This window comes from Chanos chanos, chromosome 9, assembly GCF_902362185.1.
Source record: "Chanos chanos chromosome 9, fChaCha1.1, whole genome shotgun sequence".
In the NCBI taxonomy this organism is placed as follows: Eukaryota; Metazoa; Chordata; class Actinopteri; order Gonorynchiformes; family Chanidae; genus Chanos; species Chanos chanos.
Window position 1 is genome coordinate 2,788,184 of NC_044503.1, and position 27,344 is coordinate 2,815,527.

Genomic DNA, 27,344 nt, shown 5'->3' on the forward strand with positions numbered 1-27,344 from the left:
ATCACGTTTCCCTTCATTTCTCATATTTACACATAAACACACACACACAAAAAAAAACCTACATTTCCACTGAGTCTCAGTTTGGATACTGACCAATAAGGATGCTTTGTCCACCGTACAAGTTGAGCTGGCTGCATTAACGATATGATCAACTACATCATTAGGCCAAAACAATAACCTGTGTAAAATGCCTGTGTTTTTCTTTTTCTTTTTTTTTTTTATTTGTCTTTTGTCCCTTTGACTGGACTGGAACTTGCTGATTGGTTGGAGACTGACCAATGAGCAGTGGGCCCGTGTGAGTCAGCCCCGCCTTTCTCTGTCCTGCTGGAGTCCTTTTCAGCCCGAGTCTCCTCCTTCCTGGGCGTCCCTGTGGGCGGATCTTCCTGATGACCTTCCTGCTCTTCTTCCTCATCTTCATCGTCAGAACAGGGCTCCCAGTCATCCATTTCCTCGCTCTCCGACCCCTGCACAGCAATTTGGGGTACGAGGGGGCAACGGCGAACCACGGACTCCTCTCCCGAGCCTCCTTGCTGTGACCCCCAACCTGCTTGCTGTGACCCCCAACCTGAGGTCATGGCAGAGGTCGTCGTGGAGGTCACGGGAGCGGCGGCAGGACCCGGCGCGGCCTTTTCGTCCGGCTCGTCGAAGCTGACCTCCTGCACCGCCTCCTGCTTCTTAAAGGAGTCGCGTCGCTCCGACAGGTTCAGCTTCCGCATCACCACGATCTGCTCCGCCCTCTCGCTCGGCCAGTCGCGGACGCGCTGGGCGCCCAGGTACCCGCCCACCCGGCCCGGCTCCTCCCCCTCGCTCTCCCCCACCACCACCTCCACCTCGCAGTGAGGCACCTCCAGCGTGTGTCTGCGGGGGGTGTAGCTCTTCTTCTCTCCGTGGAGGCTTCCGGAAAGTTTCTCCGCCGACTGCACGCGCTTGAGGAGCGGGGAGCGGGGGGGATCGGCGCTGCGGGGGCGAACCACGTGGCGTACGATGGTGGGGGGGGACAGGGTTTTGCCGTGGAAGGAGTGGAGCGTTTTGGCGATGCTGGGGAGCGGAGAGGGGGAGCGCTGAGGAGAGAGGGGCTGGGCGGAGGAGGTGCAGGCTAAAGGAGAGGGCGGAATGCTGCTGGTGGATTTACGACGGCCCACTTTAGCAAAACGCTGGCTGCCCAGTTTGGGCCCCAGTCCGTGCAGCGAGCTGGGCCGGATGTGTGTGGCTGGTGAACTGGGAGAACTGGTACATGGGGAGGTGCTCTGAGGAGAGGCAGAATCTGAAAGTAAAGGAAACAGATGTTAAATATAAAGATGGTTAAAGACGCCATGGAAACAAGCCACACAGTCTCCAGAACCATGTCTAGCTGCCTTTATAATCAAATTCAGACAGACCTCACAAAGTGCACACAACAGGCTCAACAGTGTGTGTGTTTGACTGTCTGTTATATGTGTGTGTGTGTGTGTGTGTGTGCGCACACGTTTGACTGCGTTATTTGTGTATGTGTGTGTGTGTATGTGTATATATATATGTATGTGTGTGTGTGTGTGTGTGTGAGACTGTGGGGGTGTGGGTGTGTGTGTGTGAGAGAGTGTGTATGTGAGACTGTGTGTGTGTGTGACTGTGTGTGTGTGTGAGACTGTGTGTGTGTGTGTATATATATATATATATATATATATGTGTGTGTGTGTGTGTATGTGTGTGTGTGAGACTGTGGGTGTGTGTGTGTGAGAGAGTGTGTATGTGAGACTGTGTGTGTGTGTGTGTGTGTGTGTGTGTGTGAGACTGTGTGTGTGTGTGTTTACAGTACCTGTGGGCTGGTCCGGCGCGGGGCTGCAGCAGGGTGTGGAAGGCCCAGGTGAGAGGCTGTGTGTGGGGGAGCCAGGTAAACTCTCACTGGAGGACACAGAGTGATGGAGGCCAGAGGAGAAACTGCGACTGCTGTGCAGGACCGTGCTCTGCATCACTGTACTCTGCTTCGACAGCTTCTTCAACACACTCCTCCGCCTGAGACACACGCACGCACACGCACACATGCATGCACACACATGCACGCACGCACACGCACACGCACGCACGCACACGCACACACACGCACACGCACACACACGCACACGCGCACACGCATGCACACGCACACACACGCACGCACGCGCATGCATGCACACACGCACACGCACACAGACACACACACACGCGCACACACACACACACACACACGCGCACACGCACACACGCACCGGCCAAAAACAGTCAGCGGTCAACACCAACTACACTACATAATATGTATATATATCATCTGTAAAGAGATTCCATTTATTCTGTGAAAAAGGGATTGTGTTATTAACAGGATAAAATATCATTTTTTGGACTTAAGGCTTGGGACAGTTTTTTTTTTAAAATAACTCCTCAAAAACGAGCAATTTAAGATTTTCACAGATTAAGCTCTCTAACTGTTTGAGAAGTTACGTGGACTCGTAGCCCCTGGTGAAATGAACCGTGCTGCATGTCATGGTGTAAATAAGTCACTGATTGAAAATGGGCTTCTTTCCTCATCATTAAATAAGGGTTTGTCAAACCAGCGGGACCCTGGACCTCCAGGACCAGATATGATGAACCCTGTTTCCCCTGCGTGCTGGCGTCACAGTAAACACTTTGAGAGGAGGAGGAACTAAAAGCCCTGTGATTATAGTTGCTATGGGGTGTCGGCGGCGTGTGAGGAGAAACGGACCGGTCCTGGTTCTCCCTCCTCCTGGCCTTCTTACTGCGGCGTGCCATCTTCCCCTTACAGCTGCTCTTCCGCGCCGGGCCCACCTTAATGGACGTGTTCTCCAGAGGCGTGGTCTGTAGCGCCACCTTGTTCCCGCTCTGTGTACAACACAAACGCACATCGTGCGTCAGACACAGGAAGACCACGTGTCCACTCAGAGCAGTCCACCGCACAGACTTCGGTTAAGAGTCCACAGTGTAATAAGAGACTGTGGTTTAATTAAGAGACTGGGGTTTATACGTATGTTTGGAGTAAACTGTTGGTATATCAAGAAACACAATGTTCCAATGATTCCCATATGTTTACATCATTACAATACAGTAAATGTGTGTGTGTGTGTGTGTGTTTTTTTGTTTTCTGTTTAATAAAGAGTTTGTCTAAGTTTGAAATCCAACAGGTCTATGCAAACTGAGCAGTGAAACATACACACCAAAGCTATAAAACTAGATACTGTCAACATCAGGCTGAAGAGGTAGAATCTGTGTTTAAACGTGTATATAGTGAAAATCACCCTCTGTGTGTGTGTGTGTGTGTGTGTATGAGTGGGTGTATGAGTGTGTGTGTGTTTGTGTATATATATGAGTGGGTGTATGAGTGTGTGTGTGTGTGTGTGTGTGAATGTATGAGTGGGTGTATGAGTGTGTGTGTGTGTGTGTGTGAATGTATGAGTGGGTGTATGAGTGTGTGTGTGTGTTTTGGTTGACCGTACCTTCAGCAGCAACTCCATCATCTCCATGTGAACCAGGCCCTGCACAGATTCTCCATTAACGTGAGTGATGAGGTCACCGGCTCTTAGCCCCGCCTCGTGGGCAGGGCTTCCCTCCTCCACACTCTAAAACCAACCAACAGGGTCACAGACAGTCCGTGAGAGCCAGTCAGAGAGAAGCAAACGATGATGTTAACACTACATGAGGATATTATGGGTTAAAAATGTCTTAGCCTGTCAGAAACAATCATAATCCAATTACTGTCTGCAAAGAGGCTAAACTACAAGCATGCTGCCTCTTATAAAATGATCAAATACAGACTTTCACTGATAGAGAGAAAACAAGTGTTTTTTTTTTTGTTTTGCTTGTTTTAAAGGCCCAGTCTGAAGTCTGTGTCTCCCCCTGCTGGTGAGGACTTACAGAGACGACGTGATGTACGGTGTAGACGTCAGTGTCGCCCAGGTACACGCGGATGGCCTGCAGCGTGAAGCCGTACTTCTTCCCTGAGCTGTGGATGATGATGGGGGGGCGTAGACTGCTCACGGACAGAGACAGGTCCCGACTCGGAGAGGAGTCCCTCGACGACGGGTTGGACGACAGGGAATGAGGGGAGATGGGGCTGGCCTGCAGGGCGCCGTCATCTACACACACACACACACACGCGCACACGCACACGCACGCACACACGCACAGACACACGCACACGCACAGACACATGCACACGCACAGACACACACATATACACGCACACACACACATATACACGCACACGCACACACACACATATACACACACACACACGCACACACACATATACACGCACACGCACACATACACACACATATACACACACACACACACGCACATATACACACACACGCACAGACACACACACACACAGATAACAAAAATACAGAGAATCTATTATACAGAGAGTAACAGTGAGGTCTGATGTCTGACATGTGATTAGTAACAGTGAGGTCTGATGTCTGACGTGTGATTAGTAACAGTGACGTCTGATGTCTTACATGTGATTAGTGACAGTGAGGTCTGATGTCTGACATGTGATTAGTGACAATGAAGTCTGATGTCTGACATGTGATTAGTAACAGTGAGGACTGATGTCTGACATGTGATTAGTGACAGTGAGGTCTGATGTCTGACGTGTGATTAGTGACAGTGAGGTCTGATGTCTGACATGTGATTAGTAACAGTGAGGTCTGATGTCTGACATGTGATTAGTAACAGTGAGGTCTGATGTCTGACGTGTGATTAGTAACAGTGAGGACTGATGTCTGACATGTGATTAGTAACAGTGAGGACTGATGTCTGACGTGTGATTAGTAACAGTGAGGTCTGATGTCTGACGTGATTAATGATTAATCCTGTGATTAGTCATGAGGTTGGATATGCTACCTGCGGTGATGATGAGAGAGAGCGCAGAGACGGATGCTGACTTGGGCACTTTGCCACCGGAGGAGAGCCGCTGTTTGTCAGGAGTCTCCAGCTGGTTGCCAAAGCGACGAGATCCCCCATGTTCCCTAGGCGACGAGTGTTTGGCTCCCGTGCTGTTGCTACGCAGTCGGATTCGGTGCAAGTTGGAGACCACCACTTCAGCTGCAAACAAAGGTCGACGCCCATTAGCTTGGGAGTTAAAATAAACGGAGTGTCTGTACTCTTAGTGTCTCAGGCTTTGGATAAAGAAAACGATGTACCAGCTGAACGGAGCACACACGGTTTATGGGGACTGTGTGCTTGTATGCAAATTAGACTGTACTAGTGTGTATGTGTGTGTGTGTATGTGTGTGTGTGTGTTGGGTGTAGGCTGATAAGATGCTGTTGGAGGCTGCTACATGGAGATGTAGTCTGTGTGTGTGTGTGTGTGTGTGTGTGTGTGTTTGTGTGGTGTGTGCTGTATATGTGTCCGTGTTGGGTGTAGGCTGATAAGATGCTGTTGGTTGGTGCCCTGGTGGAGGCTGCTACATGGAGATGTAGTCTGTGTGTGTGTGTGGCAGACAGTTGAGCACAGTTGTGGATTGTGTGTTATGAGCTGTGTCTAGTTGCAGCTGTGGACTGTAAGGGATACATGTGTATTTGTATGAGTAAGTGGAAGGAGAGCGAGTGTGTGTGTGTGTGTGTGTGTGTGTGTGTGTGTGTGAATGTGTGTTTCACCCTCTTCACCAGCTGACATTCATTATGGCATGGGCATGCTATGCGTGTGTTTGTGTGTAGGCAGTAGGCACAGTGTGTGTGTGTGTGTGTGTGTGTGTGTGTGTGTGTCTTACCCTCATCGTCAGTAGACAGTGTGAAACGTGGCATGGTTTCCAGGCTGTGTGTGCTGGAGATGACCAGCGGACTGGCGCTGCGTTCAGACTGGGATGAACTGGAAGCTGTACGACCACGCAGGCTACAACACATCAACACGCATTACTGATTACACATTAACAAACTCAGACAGCCCTTCTCTGTGACACAGCACTCTGCTTCCTCAGCTTACGACAGGTACGCAACTTAAGATTACAAACTGATTACTGCATTAAGCACTAAACGGGGGTGAGTCACAGGGGAGTGGCTGATCACTGCTGGCTGGAGCAGATGACACGGTGACATCGCGGTCACACCTTGCTCTCTGTCCGGAGTGTCTCCTGTCAACGGCGCCCGTGCTGCTCTGACGACGAATCGCCGCAGGGGAGTAGCCGCTTGGCCCCTCCCCCCCTCCGTCTCCTGGCTCCTCCTTCTCCTCGCTGTGGCTGCGATCTGAGGAGAAGCTCAGATTGGAGGGCGTGGCCAGGTACTCAGAACTGCTATACACCTGAAATAAGGCCAGAGCTTCCGTTAGAGAGAGAGAGAGAGAGAGAGAGAGAGAGAGAGAGAGAGAGAGAGAGAGAGAGAAAGCCAGAGGTGGGGGAGGATGTGCTAATGTAATAATCCTATTCTGGGAAAAGCAATTCTCTGGAAAAAAAAAAAAAAAACCTAACCTTGCTGAAGCGGTTTGACCAAGAGGAAAACTGTCGGATTTCCAGGGAAGACTCATCGTCGTTAGTTTCGTCATCTTCATCGGAGCCGAGATGATGGTAACGATCCGAACGAGCTGGAAAAAAAGAAACAAAAACAAAAACAACAGAAAACCAAACATTAGCGCGAAACCGACTTACAGAAAACGGTTTCAGCAACGTTTAACATTTACAGTTTTCTCAGAAGGTTCAGCACATGTCCAGAAACAGACAAGGCACCGAGCGAGAGCCAAGAGACCAGTAGAGACCAGTTCGCACTCACTGTCGAAGTAACTGGTGTCGTCCTCCGCCTCCAGCTGGGGGATGAACTCGGCTTTCTGCCTCAGGAGGCTGTTCCAGTCCAGTCGGCTGAAGAAACTGTGCTGCTTCACCTCCCCTGCTCCACCTGTCAGCAGTCACACAGCACCGCCCGTCAGCACCACCCATGGACAGAGTCCGATTTACACACAGAGCACAGCTGTCCGTGCTATAAGGGGGAGAAACTGGAGGTTTACGCTGTACCTGTCCCCAGTCGCTCCAGTGGGCTCTGTCTCAGCAGACGTGTTATCAGGTCCTGGGCGTCGACGGGCAGGGCGTCGTCCCCCTCCGGCCACACGATCTCGTCTACGGGCAGAGCGAAGATGCAAACACACACACACACACACACACACACACACACACAGACACAGACACACACACACACGCACACACGCACGCACGCACACGCACACACAGACAGACACACAGACAGACACACGCACACACACAGACACACACACAGACACACACACAGACACACACACACACACACACACGCACGCACACACGCACGCACACACGCACGCACACACGCACGCACACACGCACGCACAGACACACACACAGAGACACACACAGAGACACACACAGAGACACACACAGAGACACACACAGAGACACACACACAGAGACACACACACAGAGACACACACACACAGACACACACACACAGAGACACACACACAGAGACACACACACAGAGACACACAGACAAAAACACAGAAATGATTCAGCAGAGGTTCAGGGCAGTGAGGCACATCTGCACGGTGCCGTGGGCAGGAAGCGTGTTTTCTGAACGGAAGATTTGAAACTCCTCTACAGAACACAAAAAACAATGCACTGCTACACAAAAAACAATGCACTGTCCACAACCATGAATGCACCAGCTGTCTACCGCATCTTCTGTTTCTGCTGATCCTGCGTGAGTTGAACTCATGCATGAAACCCTCTTCTGTGTGCCTTACATTATCTATACAGATAAATATCCGTCAAACACGAACCATTCAGTTCAGAACGGACCCAAACCCGATGTGGGGCTGACTGAGACGCAGGCTTACCACTGACCACCTGTCCGAACAGCTCTTCGGGCGTGTCCCCGAAAAACGGCACGCATCCCACCAGGAACTCGTACAGGATGATTCCCATGGCCCACCAGTCCACGGGTTTCCCGTAGCCCTGTCGCAGAATCACCTCGGGGGCGATGTACTCGGGCGTGCCGCACACCTGCACGAAGACCAAGGTCAGGTGTCACAGCTGAATGTGAATGCAGAGCTCACGGCAGTGAATTTCCCGTATTTCTCTCTTTACGTCTGAGAGAGAGGAAAGACCCTCAGACCCTAACACGTCTCTTCTGACATGACACCCCCCCCATACGCTTCTCCTCCTCCACTTCTGCCCCTCTCTCAAATACCCAGAGATAGTTTAAATCCCACAGGCCCTGAGTAGGCGTGTTTGAGTCCCATTATAGATTTATGGTAGATTCTTGTTTTTTTTTTTAAGTGCGTTTTTCGTTTTTTGTACTGATGCTTTACACAGTGGTGTATGTGTGAGATCACCAATTATCCCTTCACTGGACTGTGTCAGTAATGCTGTACTGTATTGCAGTGTGTCAGTAATGCTGTACTGTATTGCAGTGTGTCAGTAATGCTGTACTGTATTGTAGTGTGTCAGTAATGCTGTACTGTATTGCAGTGTGTCAGTAATGCTGTACTGTATTGCAGTGTGTCAGTAATGCTGTACTGTATTGCAGTGTGTCAGTAATGCTGTACTGTATTGCAGTGTGTCAGTAATGCTGTACTGTATTGCAGTGTGTCAGTAATGCTGTACTGTATTGCAGTGTGTCAGTAATGCTGTACTGTATTGTAGTGTGTCAGTAATGCTGTACTGTATTGCAGTGTGTCAGTAATGCTGTACTGTATTGTAGTGTGTCAGTAATGCTGTACTGTATTGTAGTGTGTCAGTAATGCTGTACTGTATTGTAGTGTGTCAGTAATGCTGTACTGTATTGTAGTGTGTCAGTAATGCTGTACTGTATTGCAGTGTGTTATAACTGTACTGTACGTTGCTGAAAGTACCTAGTATTTGGTTTCTGCCACGTTTAGCTACTTAGTGTTTTGTTTAAGGGCATACATGAGTGGAGGAGGTGTGTATAGGAGAGGAGGTGCAGTGGCGTTTCACCTGAGCGGAGGTGGTGTGTACGGGAGAGGAGGTGCAGAGTGGCGTTTCACCTGAGCGGAGGTGGTGTGTACGGGAGAGGAGATGCAGTGGCGTTTCACTTGAGCGGAGGTGGTGTGTATGGGAGAGGAGGTGCAGTGGCGTTTCACCTGTTTGTCGATAAACTCCCTGGTGTCCTTCTCCGCATGGCCCTCGTACAGGTTGGTGGTCATGTTCATCAGGCCGATTTTAGACAGACCGAAGTCAGTCAGCTTAATGTGGCCCATGGAGGTGATTAAGAGGCTGAGCAGAGGAGAAACAGCACATGTTTAATCCACACATGTCTGTGTTAGCAAACCTTCTGTGTGTGTGTGTGTGTGTGTGTGTGCGCACGCGCGTGCGTGTCTGTCTGTCTGTCTGCATGTGTTTGACTGTATGTGTCTGTGTCTGTGTGCGTCTGTCTGTCCGTCTGTGTGTGTGTGTCTGTGTGTGTGTGTGTGTGTGTGTACTCACTTGTCTGGTTTGAGGTCTCTATGGACGATGCCGTAGTTATGGAGATATTCCAAAGCCAGGACGGTCTCGGCAAAGTACATTCGGGCCATATCCACGGGCAGTGGACCCATGTTCTTCAACAGGTTAGCACAGTCTCCTCCTGCACGACACGACACGACACAAGGGTCAAATCATCGGGCCTGGCACACTGCACTTCTGTCAGCTGGCTCGTGTGTGTGTGTGTGTGTGTTGGCATGTCTTCCAATAATCAATGACCATGCAGAGGTGTGTGTGGCCTGGTTTGAAGAGTCTCACTACTACTGCCATGAAGTAATGGCAGCGTCTGTGTGTGTCTGTGTGTGTGTGGGTGGGTGGGAGAGAGGGACAGAAAAAAGCCTTACCTTCCACATACTCCATGACCATGCAGAGGTGGCGTCGGGTCTCAAACGAGCAGAACATGCTGACAACGAACGGGTTTTCGGCGAAGGTGAGAATGTCCCTCTCCACAAACACCTGCTGGATCTGGTTCCTCAGGATCAGGTTCTGACGGTTGATCTTCTTCATGGCGAAGCGCTGACGGGTCTCTTTATGCCTGACCAGGTACACCGCTCTGACCCAATACACAAATGACACACACGTCATGCTGATGAACGCCACTCTGACAGAGACATAGCGCAGCAGTTACACCACTCTGACAGAGACACAGAATAGCGGTTTCACCACTTTGACAAAAACACAAATTCAGACACAGCAGGCTGATGAATGGAGAAAGCTTGTCAGACCACGCTGATAAAACACAGGCCATCAGGAGCACCGCGCTGACAGAAACAGGACGGTTTGCAGTGAGAACACAGAATGACGCATTTACCCATAGGCCCCGTTGCTGATGAGTTTAATGGTCTCGAAGTCACTCTCCAGCGGTTTCCTCCGTGGTGGCGTGAGCAAGGCTCTGTTCTGCTGCTGCGAGAGAGGGCAAACAGGAAGTCAAGTCTTTCTCACTGAGGTTCAGGGGTCTGACCACACCGTGTCGACGTAAACAAGCGCTCATAACCTCATACACAGTTGGACAGAACACGGGACCTTATGTTTTGCAAACAACAATAACACATCTCTGCCATCTGATACACTATCTAGGTCTTAAAGCAAAAATTACATGTTACAGTGTCTCCTTAACAAAAACCGCTACTATTTAAACAGCTCCAAATCAACTCATCCAGACTAACCGCTGGCGAGGGCGGGGGGGAGACCTGCAGGGGTCGCACTGGGTTTGGGTTTTACACACGTGCTTACCTCTGACTGGTCCTCAGACTCCACTGTTAGTGTAGGGCCAGAATCGTAGTGTTCTTCTAACTGGACCATCTCTGCAGAGAGACAGAGAGAGAGAGAGAAAATAAACACAGGTTCGAGATAACTGTCGGTATTGCACCCCCTATATGCAAGGAAAACACAGAGCATAAGGCTCAAGCTTATCTTTATTGTCCCACTAGGGGAAATTCGTTATGCAGCAAAGGTTCACTTAGTGACAGAATACAAAGGGACAACATGAACAACAGCAACAAACAATAAAAAAAAAAAAAGGACAGATAGAGGGAGTGACAGATAGAGAGAGAGAGAGGGGGAGAGAGAGAGAGGGGGAGAGAGAGAGAGAGAGAGAGGGGGAGAGAGAGTGTGTGGATGAGGAATGAATGTGATTAACCAGTAGCGTACTGGTTCCAGAGGAGAGAATGATGGCGTACCGTTGAGAGGGTCCCGGTTCAGGCCCAGCTGGCTGATGATGTAACGGGGAATGTCTGTTTTGATGCCCTGGCCTACCTTGGCGTGACCCTCCGCGGCCTCTAGGAGGTGGTAGAATTCCTCTGGGTCAAACTCCTGTCAGTCAGAGGCAAGGCAGGGCAGGGGGGGGCAGGGTTAGAAACTAAACGACTTGATTGGCTTGAAGAGCATGATTCATTTGCATGGCAGGTGCTGACTGGCTGCAGGTCTTACCAGACACTCCAGGAGCCTGGCGGGCCTTGAGATGATGATGAGAATCTTCCTCACGAGTTGGGTTATGACCGTCACCTCTTCACTCTCAGATCTCTCAAAAGCCTGACAAACAGAGAGACAACTCAGCATGAAATCAACTCACACGCTCATTACTGAGCACTGAATGTTCCAATTCAACACTCGCACTCAAACACGCGCACAAACACGCACACAAACAAGCGCACAAACACGCACACTTTCCTTATGTAACGGTCATCTTCAAGATGAAAGAACTGTAAGACTTTCTCACACAGTTAGGCTAAGTGGGAATTTTAACCGTTATGTGTGTGAGTGTGTGTGAGGTGAATCTCTTACACAATCCGTGGGAAAGTTTTCTCTCTTAAGTCAGATTACAGAGATACAGCCAATGTGACTGCTTTAAGGAAGATTTTTTTTTTTTTTATAAAGGTCACTGAAAAATCAACATCAGCATCTCCAATCTCTTTACGATTTTTCCATGGCGGCAATAAACCAAGACGGAGGCAGGGCTACAGTCATTCTTTTGGCTTTCCCTGGTCTTGGCGGTTCCTGAGCGAGTTTCTTCATTCCTGGGTACCAGACCAAGAACCCCTAAAACTAAAAGATGGAGCGTGAAGCTGTGTATAGTTACAATCTGTAGCTTTTAAAAAACATTTGCCCTGGTTTGTCTCCTCATTTGCATAACCCTAAGATCTGATCTTTTTTGAATAATTTGGAGGCGGAGGCGGAGGCAGGGCTGACCCCCCCCCCGCCAGACGGTTCCTGTTGGGCAGATCAGGCTATTTTTTTTGTTTTGTTTTGTTTTTTTGTAAAAAGGCAGTGTGGTTGACGCTTGGTACTGCCGTGTAAATGGAACCAACAGGTCTTCTTTTCATGACACGGCAGGGCAGGGTGGAGGGGGTTGTGTCAGATAGTGACAAAAACAGTGACCCCCCCCCCCCCCCCCCCCCAATCTAAGGTCACAGGTCTGTGTTTGCGTGACTCACCCCTGAAAACGACTTTTAACAGACCTGCCTTTAAAACCAGATCTCTGAGTCACCACATCTGAGAAACGTGTAAATAAATAAATAAACAAACAAACAAACAAACAAGAAAAGAAATGAATAAGTAAAATAAGCAAAGATAAAGAGTTTGAGGGGAAAGAGGATCATTACGAATTACGTCACATGATTTTAACCACGCTGTGAGATCCAACCAAGTGGAAAACATGCATTAAGAAAAGGGGGGGGGGGGGAGGGGCATGAAGGAGACTGGAGGGATGGAAGGGCCTGAGAGCAAATCAGCTCCTATAAAATCAGAACTACACTTCACAGCCTCGTCTCCAAGAGCCACTGACTCACCGCCTGACAATAACAGGGAGGAGAGAAAAAGCCTGCGCTCCAAAAAGATAAACCTTTCCCAGAGACAGCGGTGTGGGGGGGGGGGGGGGGGGGGGGGGGGGTTAAAAAAAAACAAAACAAAGACTTCATGCTTTCCACACAGAACATTCTGAGGAAAAACGAGGTCGTTCTATTAACGTACGCAACACTACGTGCTTTACGTCAAACGAACGTATGAATCTTCCGCCGACACGCTCCCTCGTTGTCCCGTTGAGTCATCTGGCCTTTGACTGTGTGCTTCACGTACGCATGGAAAACACCAGGCTTTCTGTTCTGAGAAACTTCTGCACCAACTCGCCAATGTTTACCATGTCCAGCGCAACATTAAACACGGAACATTTGGCGTGGAGATGAGCGCGGAAAGGCTCCGCGTTCTGGCTTCCGCCGCCTGAGGCCAGATCCGAAGCGGGAAACAGGGGGAGTCGTGCCATTACTGCGGATTGGGGGGGGGGGGATTTGGGGATTTTTGTCGCAGGCTGTGAGGACATCCCTGCTCTCCGCAAAAGCAGAAATCTGGACGACCGTTCCACAAAAAAAACACACACACACACACACACACACTGCAGGGAAAGAGGAGAGGGGTTGCCATGGAAACTGCCGTATTTTTTATTTTTTTTTTTTATAATTCAGATAAGCCGGGTGGCAAAACGACAGAGCTGCGTTCTTAAAAGGCACCTGTAGAGGGAACGATGCCAAGGATCTCTCACACACCTACACACAGAAGCTCAGAGGAAACTCCAGCTCTTCAGACCTGGGACTGCAACTCATACAGATCAACTTTCAGCTCTGTATTTTTCCATCTCTCTCTCTCTCTCTCTCTCTCTGTGTCTGTCTTTCTCTCTCTCTCTCTCTCTCTGTGTCTGTCTTTCTCTCTCTCTGTGTCTGTCTTTCTCTCTCTCTCTCTCAGTCTGTCTTTCTCTCTCTCTCTCTCAGTCTGTCTCTCTCTCTCTCTCTGTCTGTCTTTCTCTCTCTCTCTCTGTCTGTCTGCCTGTCTCTCTCTCTCTCTCTGTCTTTCTCTCTCTCTCTGTCTGTCCATTTGTCTGTCTGTCTTTCTCTCTCTTTCTGTGTCTCTCTCTCTCTCTCTGTCTGTCTTTCTCTCTCTCTCTGTCTGTCTTTCTCTCTCTCTCTGTCTGTCTGTCTTTCTCTCTCTTTCTGTGTCTTTCTCTCTCCCTCTTCATGTCTCTCACTCTGTCATGTGAACAGGACTGTTAACTTTCAACACCAATAGAAGAGTGCCAACTTTTGCCTCTGCAGCGGACTTGCAGCCAGATGAGGAATGTGAGCACATGTGAGAAACGCCTGAGCAATTCTCTATACGATATCAAGTATATCACAGACGGTGATATTGAGCTGGTTTAGGGTACGCTGTGTTTGCAGGGCTCGGGTTTGCTCTGTGCTCATGCAGTTTGGTAACGCAGCCTTTTTCAGAGATGAAAGGGAGTTTGGAGCTGAGCTCTGAGGGAGATTTTTTCACACGTTTGAAGAGTGACTCACAGTCTCAAGTCGACTGAAACCCGTCTGAAATGCCACTTCCTGTTGAAGGTGACAGCAACTGATTGGGCAGTTCTCTCTTCCTGGGCTGTGACACGAGCTTTTGCTCTCACTCGCGCATGCCACACACACACACACACACACACACACACACACACACACATTGTGTATGTAGAGTGTGTGTGTGTGAATTGTTTGGCTTTGTTGTGTGTGTGTGTGTGTGTGTGAGTCGTTCAATGCCGGAAACAGGGGCTACAGCCTTGAGGATTGGCAGTAAGCTTTTGACTTTTGGTACTCTCGAGATGTACTTGTGAGTAATTCCTCAGCCTCACTGATCCACAAATTCTCCTCACTCCAGTTTTCTAACAGGATTTTCAGTGTCCCCCTGGCTTGTTTCAGTTGGTAGAATTATTATTAAATAATTTACATTTATTTTTATCATAAATCAGTGTACAAACCATGGCAATGCTTGCGCGCCTCTGAGTGATGAATGCTAATTTCTAACAACTGCGTAAAGTACTACGCTGTTTGCAGCGTTGCAAACTGGTGGGATGAGAGACAAATAAAATGTCGTCCAGAATTCGTCCAGAATAAATAAGGGGGGGGGGAGTCCCAGTAGCCAATCACATGCTTCGGTGTTATTTGCTCTAACCAATCACGTCCTAACCTCATGCAGCAGCTTCTCCAGTTTCTCCTGAAGCTCCAGAAAGTAGCGGGAGGTGATGAGGCCTTTCTGGGACTTGTCGAGGCAGTCTCTGGCTAGCTCCACCAGCTGGTGGTGGATGAAACCCAGGACTCCGTCGCTCAGAGGCAGCGTGCTGTCGGGAGAACAGTGCGTCACAATGTCCAACAGCCTCTCCTCCATCTGAGCTGTGGCCTGCGGGGAAGAGATTATAATCTGGTTTTAGGACAGGATTAAGGTATTTAAAAAAAAAAAAAGAAAAAAAAAAGAAAAAGAAACCACACACACAAACACAAACGCACTCAAAACAACCTTTGTCTGTGTACTAATGTCTACAAAACCTAATGCAGTTAAACTATGGTGTTTGCTATTAAATAAAAGGACTAAACATTTCAAATGTTTTTGATAGAAACTGAATCAAAATGCCAGATGCGCTTAACAATGTGATTTTAAAAGACATTATCTGTTGAGGAATGGGGCAGACTTGGGGACGTATGTGAATTTGAATGTCTGGCCATGTTCCAATACTTATCAGTCCCACTGAGAGCTGGCCCCCAGCCCCTCAACTTCAAATGCCCACATTACTAGCCAATTACACGATTATTATAAATAAGAGACTTCTGAAATAACTAATATTATTCACTTAACAAAAAATGACACAAGGTCAGAGAACCATGAGAACAGAATTGGGATGGAGCCCAGTGATTCAAATACTTCCACTCAATTTTGACAGGTGTGTAAATGAACAGACAAGGAAAGAATGAAGCAGGCAGACACACACACACACACAGGTGGTTACCTTGGGAAATCTCTCTTTATAAACATGGTTCATCATTATGATCTCGTTGTCAAACGATCCACTTGTCCGTCCAGGGCTGAGGGGGAAAAAACATGAGAAGATGAGTATAGTACGGATATAGTACAGATATAGATATAGATACAGTATAGTACATATATAGTATAGCATAGCTATATAGATACAGATATAGTATAGTATAGATATATAAATATAGATATATAGATACAGATATAGTATAGTACATATATAGTATAGCATAGCTATATAGATACAGATATAGTATAGTACAGATATATAAATATAGATATATAGATACAGATATAGTATAGTACATATATAGTATAGCATAGATATATAGATACAGATATAGTATAGAGATAGAATACTATAGATATATAAATATAGATGTGTAGATACAGATATAGTATAGAGATAGAATAGTATAGATATATAAATATAGATATATAGATACAGATATAGTATAGAGATAGTATAGTATAGATATATAAATATAGATGTGTAGATACAGATATAGTATAGATGTATAAATCTAGATTATATAGATATAAATATATAGATATAGATGAGTAGAGATTTGTGATTAAATCCCATGAAATCATTTGAGAAGTCTAAGGTCAGACATGTCATTCATTTCTCCTGAGAATGTCTTTTCTTTGAAGATGTTATGATATGTAATGTAATACTGAGATCTCACACCAGGGTAATGCACAGATGACTGTCAAAAATGAATTAAAACAAATTAAAGGTTTGAGCAGATGAGGGACACACGGTGTTGTGAAAGCAGTTGCTGTGATAGACATGATACATGTGCTCATTTAGGCATGTGATGTTTTTGTTACGTTTTAGGGTCATGTTTGATAAAACCGAGTAAATCAAGCGGCCTGTTACTTTGGTGACCACAGCTGGAGCGAGAAATCTGAGAGACTTTGAAACAGGGCTTGTTATCGGGACAAGTTTAGCAGGACCCTCGAGCGATGTGAACCGCTCAGGTTCGCGACATTCCGTGAGAAACACTGGCTGAGGTGACGTTAGCACGGAGGGAAACGCATCGTCGGCTGGAGGTCAGCCGAGGTCAGATGCAGAGACTTCTCCGACCGTGATGTTCGCGCGTCGACCCGAGACGCAAAGCAAAGCAGATGACTGACTACGAATGAGTCATGATTCGCCGACATCGAGCAGAGAGGCAGTTTTCGCACGAGCGTTCCAGAACACGAACAGAGAGGAACGTTACTGCCGCGGTGCAGCGCGTCCACCGCTTATTCTGCCTGAGAGCGTGTACACGTGAGGGGGGAAAAAACCCCCCCCAAAAAACTGGTGCAGAGTACAAAAGCGGTGGTCTTCTGAGAAGGGAGACAGGGAGGAAGATGAGTCAGCTTCCACTGCATTCTGAACAAACAGACGAGCGAAAAAAAAAAAAAAAGAAAAAAAAGAAAATCACAGAGGTCGTTTCCCACGGCGCAGGGTTGTCTTCTGTGGCATGGGGTGCATTTGGCTGGTGTGGTTTAGGTCTAATCGAACCCCTCTAAGAGGGTAAGGTAAACACCACTAAATATCAATACAACTCTGTTTGGAGAGACAACCTCCATCCTCCCACGCTGTACATCGGCCCGTTGGAATGGTCTAATTCCAAGATGACGATGCCTACACCCACAGCGGAGACACCAACATGAGGATGATGTAAACCACATGCCATGGGCACCTCAAGATACCAGATCTTGACTCAGCTGTTCTCTTACGGAAGATTCTGGAACAAAGCCTGAGAGAGCATTTTTCCGCTGCCGTCGTCAGACTGCTGAACGATGGAATGTCTTCTGGAAAAGCGGCATCATCACCCTTTTCCAGAAATTTCAAGAACCTGTGCTGAGGCAACACTGAGACTGTTGATGCAGTCTGAGGTGGCGTAATGTCCCATTGGCGCATTTTGTGGTGGAGTTTCCTTATTTTGGTGTTTAACCTGAAGTGATTCTGGACAAAACAGGATATGAGCTTGCAAAACCTGTGTTGTGTATACTCCACTCCCAAACATTAACAACCAACATAAAAACAGCTCTTTCATTTTTAGCGAAATGAATCCTTGACGTGACAAAAATATCAACATCAAGTCATTAAATTAATCCTGAGAGACTGAGACTGAAATAGTCTGAAATTAGACGAAGGGGTGTTTCCTCTCTCCTAAAATAATCTGTAAACTTGGAGGAAATTTTCAGAACGACTTTTTTTTGGGTTTGTTTTGCAGTCACAGGTGGAACGGGGCTCTGCTGAATGTGAGTGGCGTGTGGAGGCTCGCCGGGTCGGGCCCAGTCGCAGACCTGCTGAAGATCAGCCTGCCTGGTTCTGAACGCGAGAAGGAAAAGAAAAAAAAAAAAAAACCAGTGGGAGTTTTTCAGCCAAAATGTCAAAGCAGAGCAAAGCCCACTGCTTCTCCCCTGGCTGTCTCAGACCTGGGCATCACACTGTCTGTGTGTGGGACTAAATGTCAGCTGGATGAGGGGATTTTTTGGTTTTGTTTTGTTTTTTCTTGGTTTTTTTTTTTTTTTTTTTGGGGGCAGAATTTTGGTGAATTTGTGAGATTTATAGCCATTTATAGCATTTAAGAGGAGAGAATAAGTTGTATGGAATGAGCTTACAAAAGACCTGATTACTCTCTCTCTCTTGTTTAACCAGAAGGAAAGGAAAACAGAAAAATGGAAGTTCGAGAGAAGGACGGACCAGTCTGCTGCGGGCAAACTCGGCGGTGTCAGGTAGAGAGGAGAGAGGAAGAGATGAGTAACGGTGGAAAGATGAAGAGAGAAGGCTGAGTGGCAGCAGGGTGGCATGATGCCCGCCACACATCCCAGACACCCCCCCTCCCTCCCCCCCCCCCCCACACTCACTGCCTGTCGTCCACAGCTCAGCAGGACCCTGCTGATCGCAGGCTCCCCACCCACACACTCTTACACACAAACACACACACACACACACACACTCTCCCTACAGACACATACACACTCACACACTCTTACACACACACTCTAACCACAGATGCAAACACACTCACACACTCCATACCCACACACACACGCTTACACACACACACACACACACTCTCCCTACAGACACATACACACTCACACACTCTTACACACACACTCTACCCACAGACACAAACACACTCACACACTCCATACCCACACACACACGCTTACACACACACGCACACACACACACTCTCCCCACAGATACATACACACTCACACACTCCATACCCACCCACACACACACTCCATACCCACACACACATACACACTCTGTACCCCATACACACACACACACACACACACACACACACACTCCATACTCACCCACACACCCACCCACACACTCCATACCCACCCACCCACCCACCCACACACTCCATACCAACACACACACTCTGTACACCATGCACACACACAGAGATGCACTCATACACACACAAAAGCACTTGGTACACCTAATAAAACACACACACTCTCTGTATCCCAAGCACACTCAAAAACACGCATACGCTTGGCCCTTCATGAATAAACACAAACACTCATGGACTCATTTGTACCTCATGGACACACATGGTCTCACACACACACACACACACACACACACAGGTCCATATATACACACAACCCTCAAAGAGAATTTGCAGTGAAAGATGATAGGGCTCAAGGCGAAAGATAAGGCTTTATACTGTGCTCTTCATGTTGTTTATTATGACTCATGAAAACAGATGATCTGGGTTAAAGTCTTCCCATGCAGAGTTACACTAGCACAGGGGGAATTATGCTGTGGGTTACACAGTTCACGTTGCCTCATATCAGAGACAAGACACTCTGAGTGAACAATCAGCTTCACGCCAATACTCACGTGTGTATGTATGTGTGCATGTGTATTCTATGTCTGAGTTTGTGTATGTGTGCGAGTGTGTGTATGCATACTGTATGTCTCAGTTTGTGTATGTGTGTGTGTATGCTCACTGTATGTCTCTGAGTTTGCGTGTGTGTATGTGTACTGTATGGCTCCGGGTTTGTGTGTGTGTGTGTGCGTGTGCGTGTGTGTACCTGAGGCTGCGGGAGCGCGGCCGGACACACGGCGAGGGTCGTCCATCCTCGTCCGTCACGCTCTCGGAGCTGCGGAAGTGTTTGAAGAGGAAGTGCAGTTCGTCCTGAGTGGGCTGGAAGGGGAGCTGGTGCAGTCGCTCCTGAGACGAGTTGGAAGACTGCGCGACAAAACAGACCACGTTCACACTTCATCTCTCTATCGTTTTATCATTTCCATCAACCCTTCAATCACCCCATCCCCTCTGTTACGTCATCGCATAGGGAAAAAAACCCCCAAAAAGTTCAACGTCAAACGATATATGTAACAGTTATTTTAAAAAAATACATTTGCCTCAAACGTTTAACCCCATCCCACCACTGTTCACCATCTCACCATCGTTCAAAGACGTTACTCCACACACACACGTTTCATTACGTGTCTCTACCCATCTATACGACTTCATCGTAAACCTCATCACTCTAACGACTCACCGTTCAGCCCTTCAAGCCACCACGACAACTTATCACCCCTTCATCATTCTGTCAGTCGACCCCTAAACCTCATCCCTCATCCACTGTTACTTCTCTTTCACCATCAATTCATCCCTCCATCATCTCCTCAGGGCCTCATTTCTACAGTTCACTGATTCTGCTCAGTTAAAACCCACCCCCTGTGGTTTCTCTGATTCTCCATTTATGTGCATTTCAGAAGATAAACAACCAGCTACTTCAAAGCTGTGGAAAATTCCGTTACCAAAAAAACAATTAAGAGCGTTCTAGAAAGGCGTCTTGTGTTCAGCCAAAGCGTCCCGATTCGCAATCGGCGCTGACGCCATCTGAGATGTCGCCGTCCTCTTCTTCACAAAGACGTCACTGTCTGTCAACATCCTCTTCCTCACAAAGACGTCACTGTCTGCGGCGGAGACGTCCGCTGCCGTTACGAACCGGACTGAGTTCCAGACGTCTGCGCTTCACCTCCTCAAATACCTCACCGTGCCACAAAGAACGCGTTTCTGTCTAACCAACGGCGTCTAGACACGAGACTCACTCGTCTGCTCACTCACTCCTTTGTCCGAGAGAAGGGAACAGGCGCTGTGACACTCTGACATCCAAGGTTCAAACAGCGTTTTATTCTTTTGTTATTTTACTAGCAAGCAAAGGCGAATTAACCGCGGAAATAAGAACAAGCTAAAGGTTTAGAAACAGGTTCAGAAGTGTTTTTATCAAGGCTGAGAAAACTCTGCCGCTGTCACAAAGGGGGCGAAACCAGACATTTTCATTCGTCGCACACACTCACAGAGACGGTGGAGCTAGGCGGGTTGGTGCCGTAACCAGACGAAGGCAAAGAGGCCAGGGACCATCTCCTCCCCTCCGCTCTGCAGAACCAGAAAGAGAGGAAAGAAAACAAAAACAAAAACAAAAACAAAACATGAGTTTTGAGCCTGAGCAGTAACAGTATTAATGAATCACACGCTCTTACATCAGAGGCGGAGAATCCACAGCATTAAGTGCTCCGTGTTTCCCGCACTGTGCCACAGCAGTGATTCACGGCTATTGTCTAAAGACACATGTCATAATTACACCGTCATTTTACTGAACGACTGTCTAATAACCATCATGTCACAATGGCCACTGTCTCTGACACAAACAGGAGTGACTCATACTACTGTTCCCGTAAGAGTTCCAAGTAGATTCATAGTTATTGTTAACGTGATGGATTAAGTGAAAGAGAGAGACAGAGACAGAAAGAGAAACAGAGAAAGGAAGGGCAGAGAGAGAGAGAAAGAGGAAAGAGAGAGAGAGAGAGAGAGGAGCTACCTGTCAGCACGGGCCAGGTGGCTGAGAGGAAACAAAAGAGGAGGAAAAAAAGAAAAGACAGAAAGAGAAAAAACAGACATTAGTCTATTAACTGTCACATTTCAGTTCGAGCTGACATCAAGTGTTTGTTTATGGTTTTGGACAAATGGTTTCTGACAAAACAGCTAAATGTTAGGGTGAGGCTAAGATATTATTCATCCACGAGAGAGCAAAACCATTTCTGACTCAACCTCACTGACCTAACAACCTGCACTGACTAACAACTTCACTGACCTAATAATCTGTACTAACTCACAATCTTACTGACCTGACAGCTCGTACTGACAGCCTCATTGATTTAACAGCCTGTACTAACTCACAACCTCAGTGCTGTGAGTTAGTACAACCTTTCAACAGCTACATTTATTTGAAACTTTCAACTACTGAAAGTGTAAAGTTTAAAATCTGAATGAAAGAAGTCCTCTGTATGTGCGCTGGTAAGAATCACGGTAAGAGGTGACATTTTATTTCAGCACTGACCTTAGATCAGCACTTAACCTCTGAGAGATGTGAGATGTAACCCCTTAACGAGCCTTACCTCAGGGCTGCCTGAAGTTTAAAGCATTACCCTGCTTCACTCTCAACCACTGTGGCCCCTAAAGCTAACATTACATTTCAGTCCCAACGGTTCAGCCCCCAAGCAACTGGAGCTCACCCTCCCCCTACAGAAGAGTTGAGTTACCACTGACCTGAGGTCAGTGTGACAGAACAGTGTGTGAAATCGCACTTAACCCAGAGCTGGTTCAAACAAAAAAAACAAACAAAAAGTGTGAAGAGGCGTTTGAGAGTCAGACGGGGTGGGGGGGGGGGGGGGGGGGGGGGGCTGTTACCTGCGAGCAAAGGGGAAGTTGAGAGAAGAACTGGCCGACACATTTCTAGGGCTGTCCAAGGGGCTACTCGCAGCTGAAAGAAAAATAAAAATAAAAGAATATCAAAAGACGATGAACATGATAACATGCTACTTCAGAGAGTTGAGGATAAACAAACAGCACCAAATAAACAAACACAAACATGTGAGCCTGAAACCAAACAGTAAACAAATTACGATGGTGTTATCTATGCAAAAGCATGCAGAACACACAAAATTCATATGAGGCCTCGTCTGTGTGTGAAATCATGCAAATAACTCGTTTAAGTCAAGCACACGCAGACGTTATCACACGTCAGCCACGCATGTTACAATCTAATATGGGTTCAGACGTGACCAGACTTGAGCTGAACTCGCAGTATGTGACAACGCTTTTTCGGTGGATGCACCTGTCGCTATGACAACGGTGCATTTCAAACAGACAGAATTTCAGCTGCTGTCCATGATGACAGTTCTGCTGGTTGGCTCAACTTACCTGCCAAACTGATTATTCCTGCTTTGCAGAATACCCCCCCACCACCCCCTGCCCCTACACACACCCCCCCAGCAAGAAAAGCGCCTCAGGTGTGTCTTACCTGTGTGTACAGAAAGAGGGGACAGGGGTCGGGATAAAGTTGGAGACGGAGTTCCAACACCGAGGCTTTTCCTGTTGCTGCTACGGCAACTGCAATGAACACACACACACACACACACACACACACACACACAAGCACACACCAGAGATTAAAAGACAGTTTTTTAGATTAAAAACAGGTTCTCAGCCTCCTATCGGCAACTAATCTGTTCAAAGGCCTGTTTCTGCCTGATCGGAGTGCATTAAAAGTCAAACGAGATTTAACGAGAAACAACACAAGATACTAACTCTCCTACACATTCAAAATGACAAGAAACACGGAATGTGTCACAGCACGGACAAACCGCTGCACATTTAAGCAACGCCGTGAATTCAGGGTGTTGTTTGAAGAGTACAGCTTCAGACGCCAGCCCAGACGCCAGCCCACACAGGATCACATCCTGACACCCCCCCCCCCACCCATTGGGAAACGCTTTTCTGTTATGTCTCGCTCCCGTATTTCGTGAGGAATGACGCTCTGTGTCTCTCTGACAGACCAAAACATTCTGCAGAACGAATCAAGGCAAATCAAAACAGGACTTAGAAATCATTAATTCGGGCGTTCTGCTGTCTAGAAATGGGGAGGGGGCTGGGGGGGCACCTTCTGTGGATACATGTCAGTGAGATTTCGCCATTTTCTCCTAACACACTGCAATGACTGCGTGTGTTGAGTCAAACTCTGTGTGTGTGTGTGTGTGAGAGAGAGAGAAGCTTAGTCAGTCTGAGCACATGGAAGCTCTCCTGTCTTCCTGACCTGCTATGACCAGATATCACGCACAACCCACGCTGACAGTTCTAGGTCAGTTGAAGTCTTTGAGACCGCTAAGTCTTCAAATTAATTTCAACTCCGGAGCGAAACCGAACAGATTAGGAAAAAGAAAACCCCTTATCCTTAGGTGACTTGAAAGTCCTCTGCTAAGAAATGACTTTTGCAAAAAGCAGAGAATCTTTTGAGTCCCGGACATTTAACTGTGCGTCGTAGTTCCTAAGGTGCAGGACGACTTCCGGCTATAGCTTTATCCCGTCCGTTTAGACATGCAAATATCCACTTAACTCTAGGCTACACGCGACCTATTGCCTGAACTGACGTACTAAATCACATGTAACGGTAAAAAGCATTGAAAAGACACTTTACTCGCAACAGCTGCTGGATGACTGAAGCATTTCTGGCCCTTATAGAAATTCTCTCATGCATATAGAGTAGGATATGAATGGGGCGGTGAAAAAAAATCACAAACTTTATGTCTCCCTTCGCCAAAGACAACAAACTGTCCCATTGGATTGTCAGAGGGATTAAGGTCCACCTATTAAATAAACATTTCTAAACTTACACGGTTTCAGCAACAGATAAGCGTGTCTGATAGAAATGGCCTTGGTAAATCGTCTCCAGGGAAGAGGTCGCATTTAAAGTTCAATCGAGTCTAAACTGGTGACATTGGTAACACTACGTCAGTTACAAACGTGATGTACATAAACTGAGCAGAAGTTCCATTCAAACCGTGCACGCGGTGTTATGTAAAGCACGGGGAGGAGTCTTAAAATTTATAGTGTAGATGGTCAACGGTTTTATGTCTTTTTGGAAATTGAGAGTGGCACGCACAGAGAAGGAATCACCATACAAATGTTACACCTGAACAATACAGGCAATGTTCATTCACGATATCACGAGGAGAAATGATAACCATTAACAACGTGAGAATACTTTTGGTGTCATTTTTACCATAACTAGCATTGAGTTTTTAATGACATTTCAGGAAAACCCGGTGATAAACAACATAAAAAGACCATTCCAACAATGCGCAGTAATTCTTATCATAAAAATAGTAACATTACGTGTTATCAATAGTCTTAAACCAGCTAGCCCTTTGTCCGTTATCAAAGCCAATAGCCCACATTATCTGAACGTGAACGTGTTCGTTAACACTGATAAGTTCAAACTTGCTTGACGGACCGTGCTCGTGAGAAAAAAAGAGACAAAACCATTCGCCAAATACTACTATTCACTTTCTGAAAGTGAATAATCTAGATACAAATTTGCTTTCGGTTGCATCTTGTAATGAGTGTTAACAAAGAACATTTATCAGGAGCGAACGACAGGGAAAGACCAGATAACGAGCCCATGTGTTTTATGTCTTTAGCATTCAGGTACAAGTTATTTAAGAGAGAAATATTACCTTTTTGATCGTTTCAGCATTGCACCAGTCGTAAAACGAGACTTGTTACTGCTCACAGCAGTCCAGCAACTCGGATCAGACATGGTTGTACTCTTGAGAAAGATACATCAAATGGAGATCACTTGAAACCCAAAACGAAGATGAAACTCTTGGAGATAATACTAGTCAAAACTAAATAATAATAATTTTTTTTTAAAGAAAAGGTTGTATCCTCGGCACTGACTCCAATGCGGTGGAAACCTACAAATACCTAAATGAAGTTGGTCTTTTGTGTGACAACCTGCAACTTATCCCTCCAATGCTAGCTCGGCTAGCACTTTGGTGAGCTAATCCTTTTATGTTGACTGAAGCGTTTCTTGCACCACTGTTTCCACACCTCCGACATGACTCTAAATCTAAACGAAGACTCGTGCAAAATGTTGCGATCTTATTCCCATCTTTCTTATATAAAGCCTCCTGGCAGACCAGAGGGGTCTATGGCGCCTCCATCCTTTGAAAGTTTCTGTTGTGATGGTGCGATCTCGGCAACGTTGGAACATACCACGTTTCTCCTCACGGGGGAAACCTTGACAATTATTGACATACTACGACCGAGTGGTTTCTTCCAAATGCGTTGTTTATTTTATTATTCACGCGAAATCTACGGTTATTAAGGGTTGGGATATGAATCAGCTTCTTTATTTTGGGTTGAAAGAAAAGGTTCTTTCGACCTGTCCCGAGCAATAAGTGTTTGAATTAATACTGATTTATTTCCATTCCACGAACGCATTGGACCAATTCCGATTTTAGTTTAGTACAATTCGTTCAAGGCCCCTCCTACAGATACTGAAAGAAAAACGGGGCCCCTGACTCTCTGGAGTGCTAGAACTCATGCCGCACACGTCCAGTCCCAGGTAATAAACGATCCCTGGAGTAATTCAGCGTGATTTCCATATTCAGTGTAATGATACTCACTGATGAACATCCACTTCAAAATCTACTCAAATGAACACTGCCTTGCATAAGATAATACCATCTAAAGCTGATGAGTTGAAAAAAAAAAGAAAGAAAGAAAGAAAAAAAAAAACAACAACAGATGGTTTCAAACTGACTGAAACTAAACTCTGGTCTTTGACAACACAGAGGTCGTGCTGACTAACCACTCCGCTATTTGCAAATTCACAAGCCGCTGTGTCCCTGGCTTCAGGATTACATTTCATGACATCTCTTGTTTGACCTATATTTACATCTTCTTAGATTAAGGAGAGAATTAACACCAGTGAATCACTCTGACATACAACGAGTCTAACTGGAACTTTGTTCAACCACACCTAACCAAACCGTAACTCACCATTTTGTCCCTCCCAAAACCAGAAACACTTTAAACCTGTTGTTCCCATACAAAAATGAGCTCTAATTTGTTTCAAGCGGAATTGTACACGTGGATCATGATTAAAAAAAAAAAAAAAGAAAAGAAACATTTTACATTTTGCAGTCTGTGTGCTCAGATTTTCTCTAAACACATCCCCAAAGTTTGAAAGGAAAGACGTGTGTTTTTTTTGTTTTGTTTTTCTTTATGCGCATGCGTTTTCAGTGTTTCGTAAGTGAAATATTGAATTATCTCGACCATTGACAAGACCCATCTACAGCTGTTAATCTGCCACGGAACAAATCAGATTAGAGCTACATTACATTAAAGTACATAAACATCCTTTGTGTGTACAACTGAGGACCTGTATCACAGGAGCTCTGCTGGCTGGGGGAACAGGTCCACTGTTTACAGGGTAAACACACACACGCACACACAAACACACACACCAGCACATCATTTGGATATTTCAGTTCTGTTTCAAAGGATTTTAAAAACAACTCTGTGATTCGGCTTTCCGCTCAGTTTGTAGGCTTTGTAGAATTTGCAATGGAGATAAGCAACTTCCAAGTGTGTAGCCTTCTCTGACCTAGTCAGACTACGTCGACTCACATGTTCTCCAAACTGAATTAATTAT

The 27,344-nt window shown here is 46.7% G+C and overlaps 1 protein-coding gene across 1 annotated transcript; it reads right to left on the reverse strand.

Annotated features, from left to right (window-relative positions):
* Positions 1-25,712, reverse strand: mast3b (microtubule associated serine/threonine kinase 3b). The gene is made up of 27 exons (XM_030783549.1): positions 25,610-25,712; positions 25,360-25,451; positions 23,148-23,236; positions 22,535-22,607; positions 21,145-21,223; positions 19,869-20,026; positions 15,775-15,850; positions 14,961-15,170; positions 11,406-11,507; positions 11,156-11,288; positions 10,710-10,780; positions 10,288-10,379; positions 9,821-10,029; positions 9,441-9,579; positions 9,098-9,230; positions 7,832-7,997; positions 6,978-7,079; positions 6,739-6,861; positions 6,441-6,553; positions 6,084-6,274; positions 5,748-5,869; positions 4,879-5,079; positions 3,883-4,103; positions 3,465-3,587; positions 2,717-2,853; positions 1,796-1,992; positions 1-1,264 (listed from the first exon to the last, which is right to left on the reverse strand). The coding sequence occupies exons 2-27, from the start codon at positions 25,440-25,442 to the stop codon at positions 219-221; spliced, it is 4,389 nt and encodes a 1,462-aa protein (XP_030639409.1). The 5' UTR covers positions 25,443-25,451; positions 25,610-25,712; the 3' UTR covers positions 1-218.
* Between the last annotated feature and the right edge of the window lie 1,632 nt (positions 25,713-27,344).

What these genes read in the sequence shown, in the direction of transcription:
- mast3b (XM_030783549.1), bottom strand. Translation starts at nt 25,442, where the DNA reads ATGTCTGATCCGAGTTGCTGGACTGCTGTGAGCAGTAACAAGTCTCGT. An exon ending in TGGAGAAGCTGCTGCATGAG is followed by an intron (nt 11,508 to 14,960) that starts GTTAGGACGTGA and finishes TCTGTTTGTCAG; the next exon opens with GCTTTTGAGAGATCTGAGAG. An exon ending in GGGAGTTTATCGACAAACAG is followed by an intron (nt 7,998 to 9,097) that starts GTGAAACGCCAC and finishes GTCTTCGTGCAG; the next exon opens with GTGTGCGGCACGCCCGAGTA.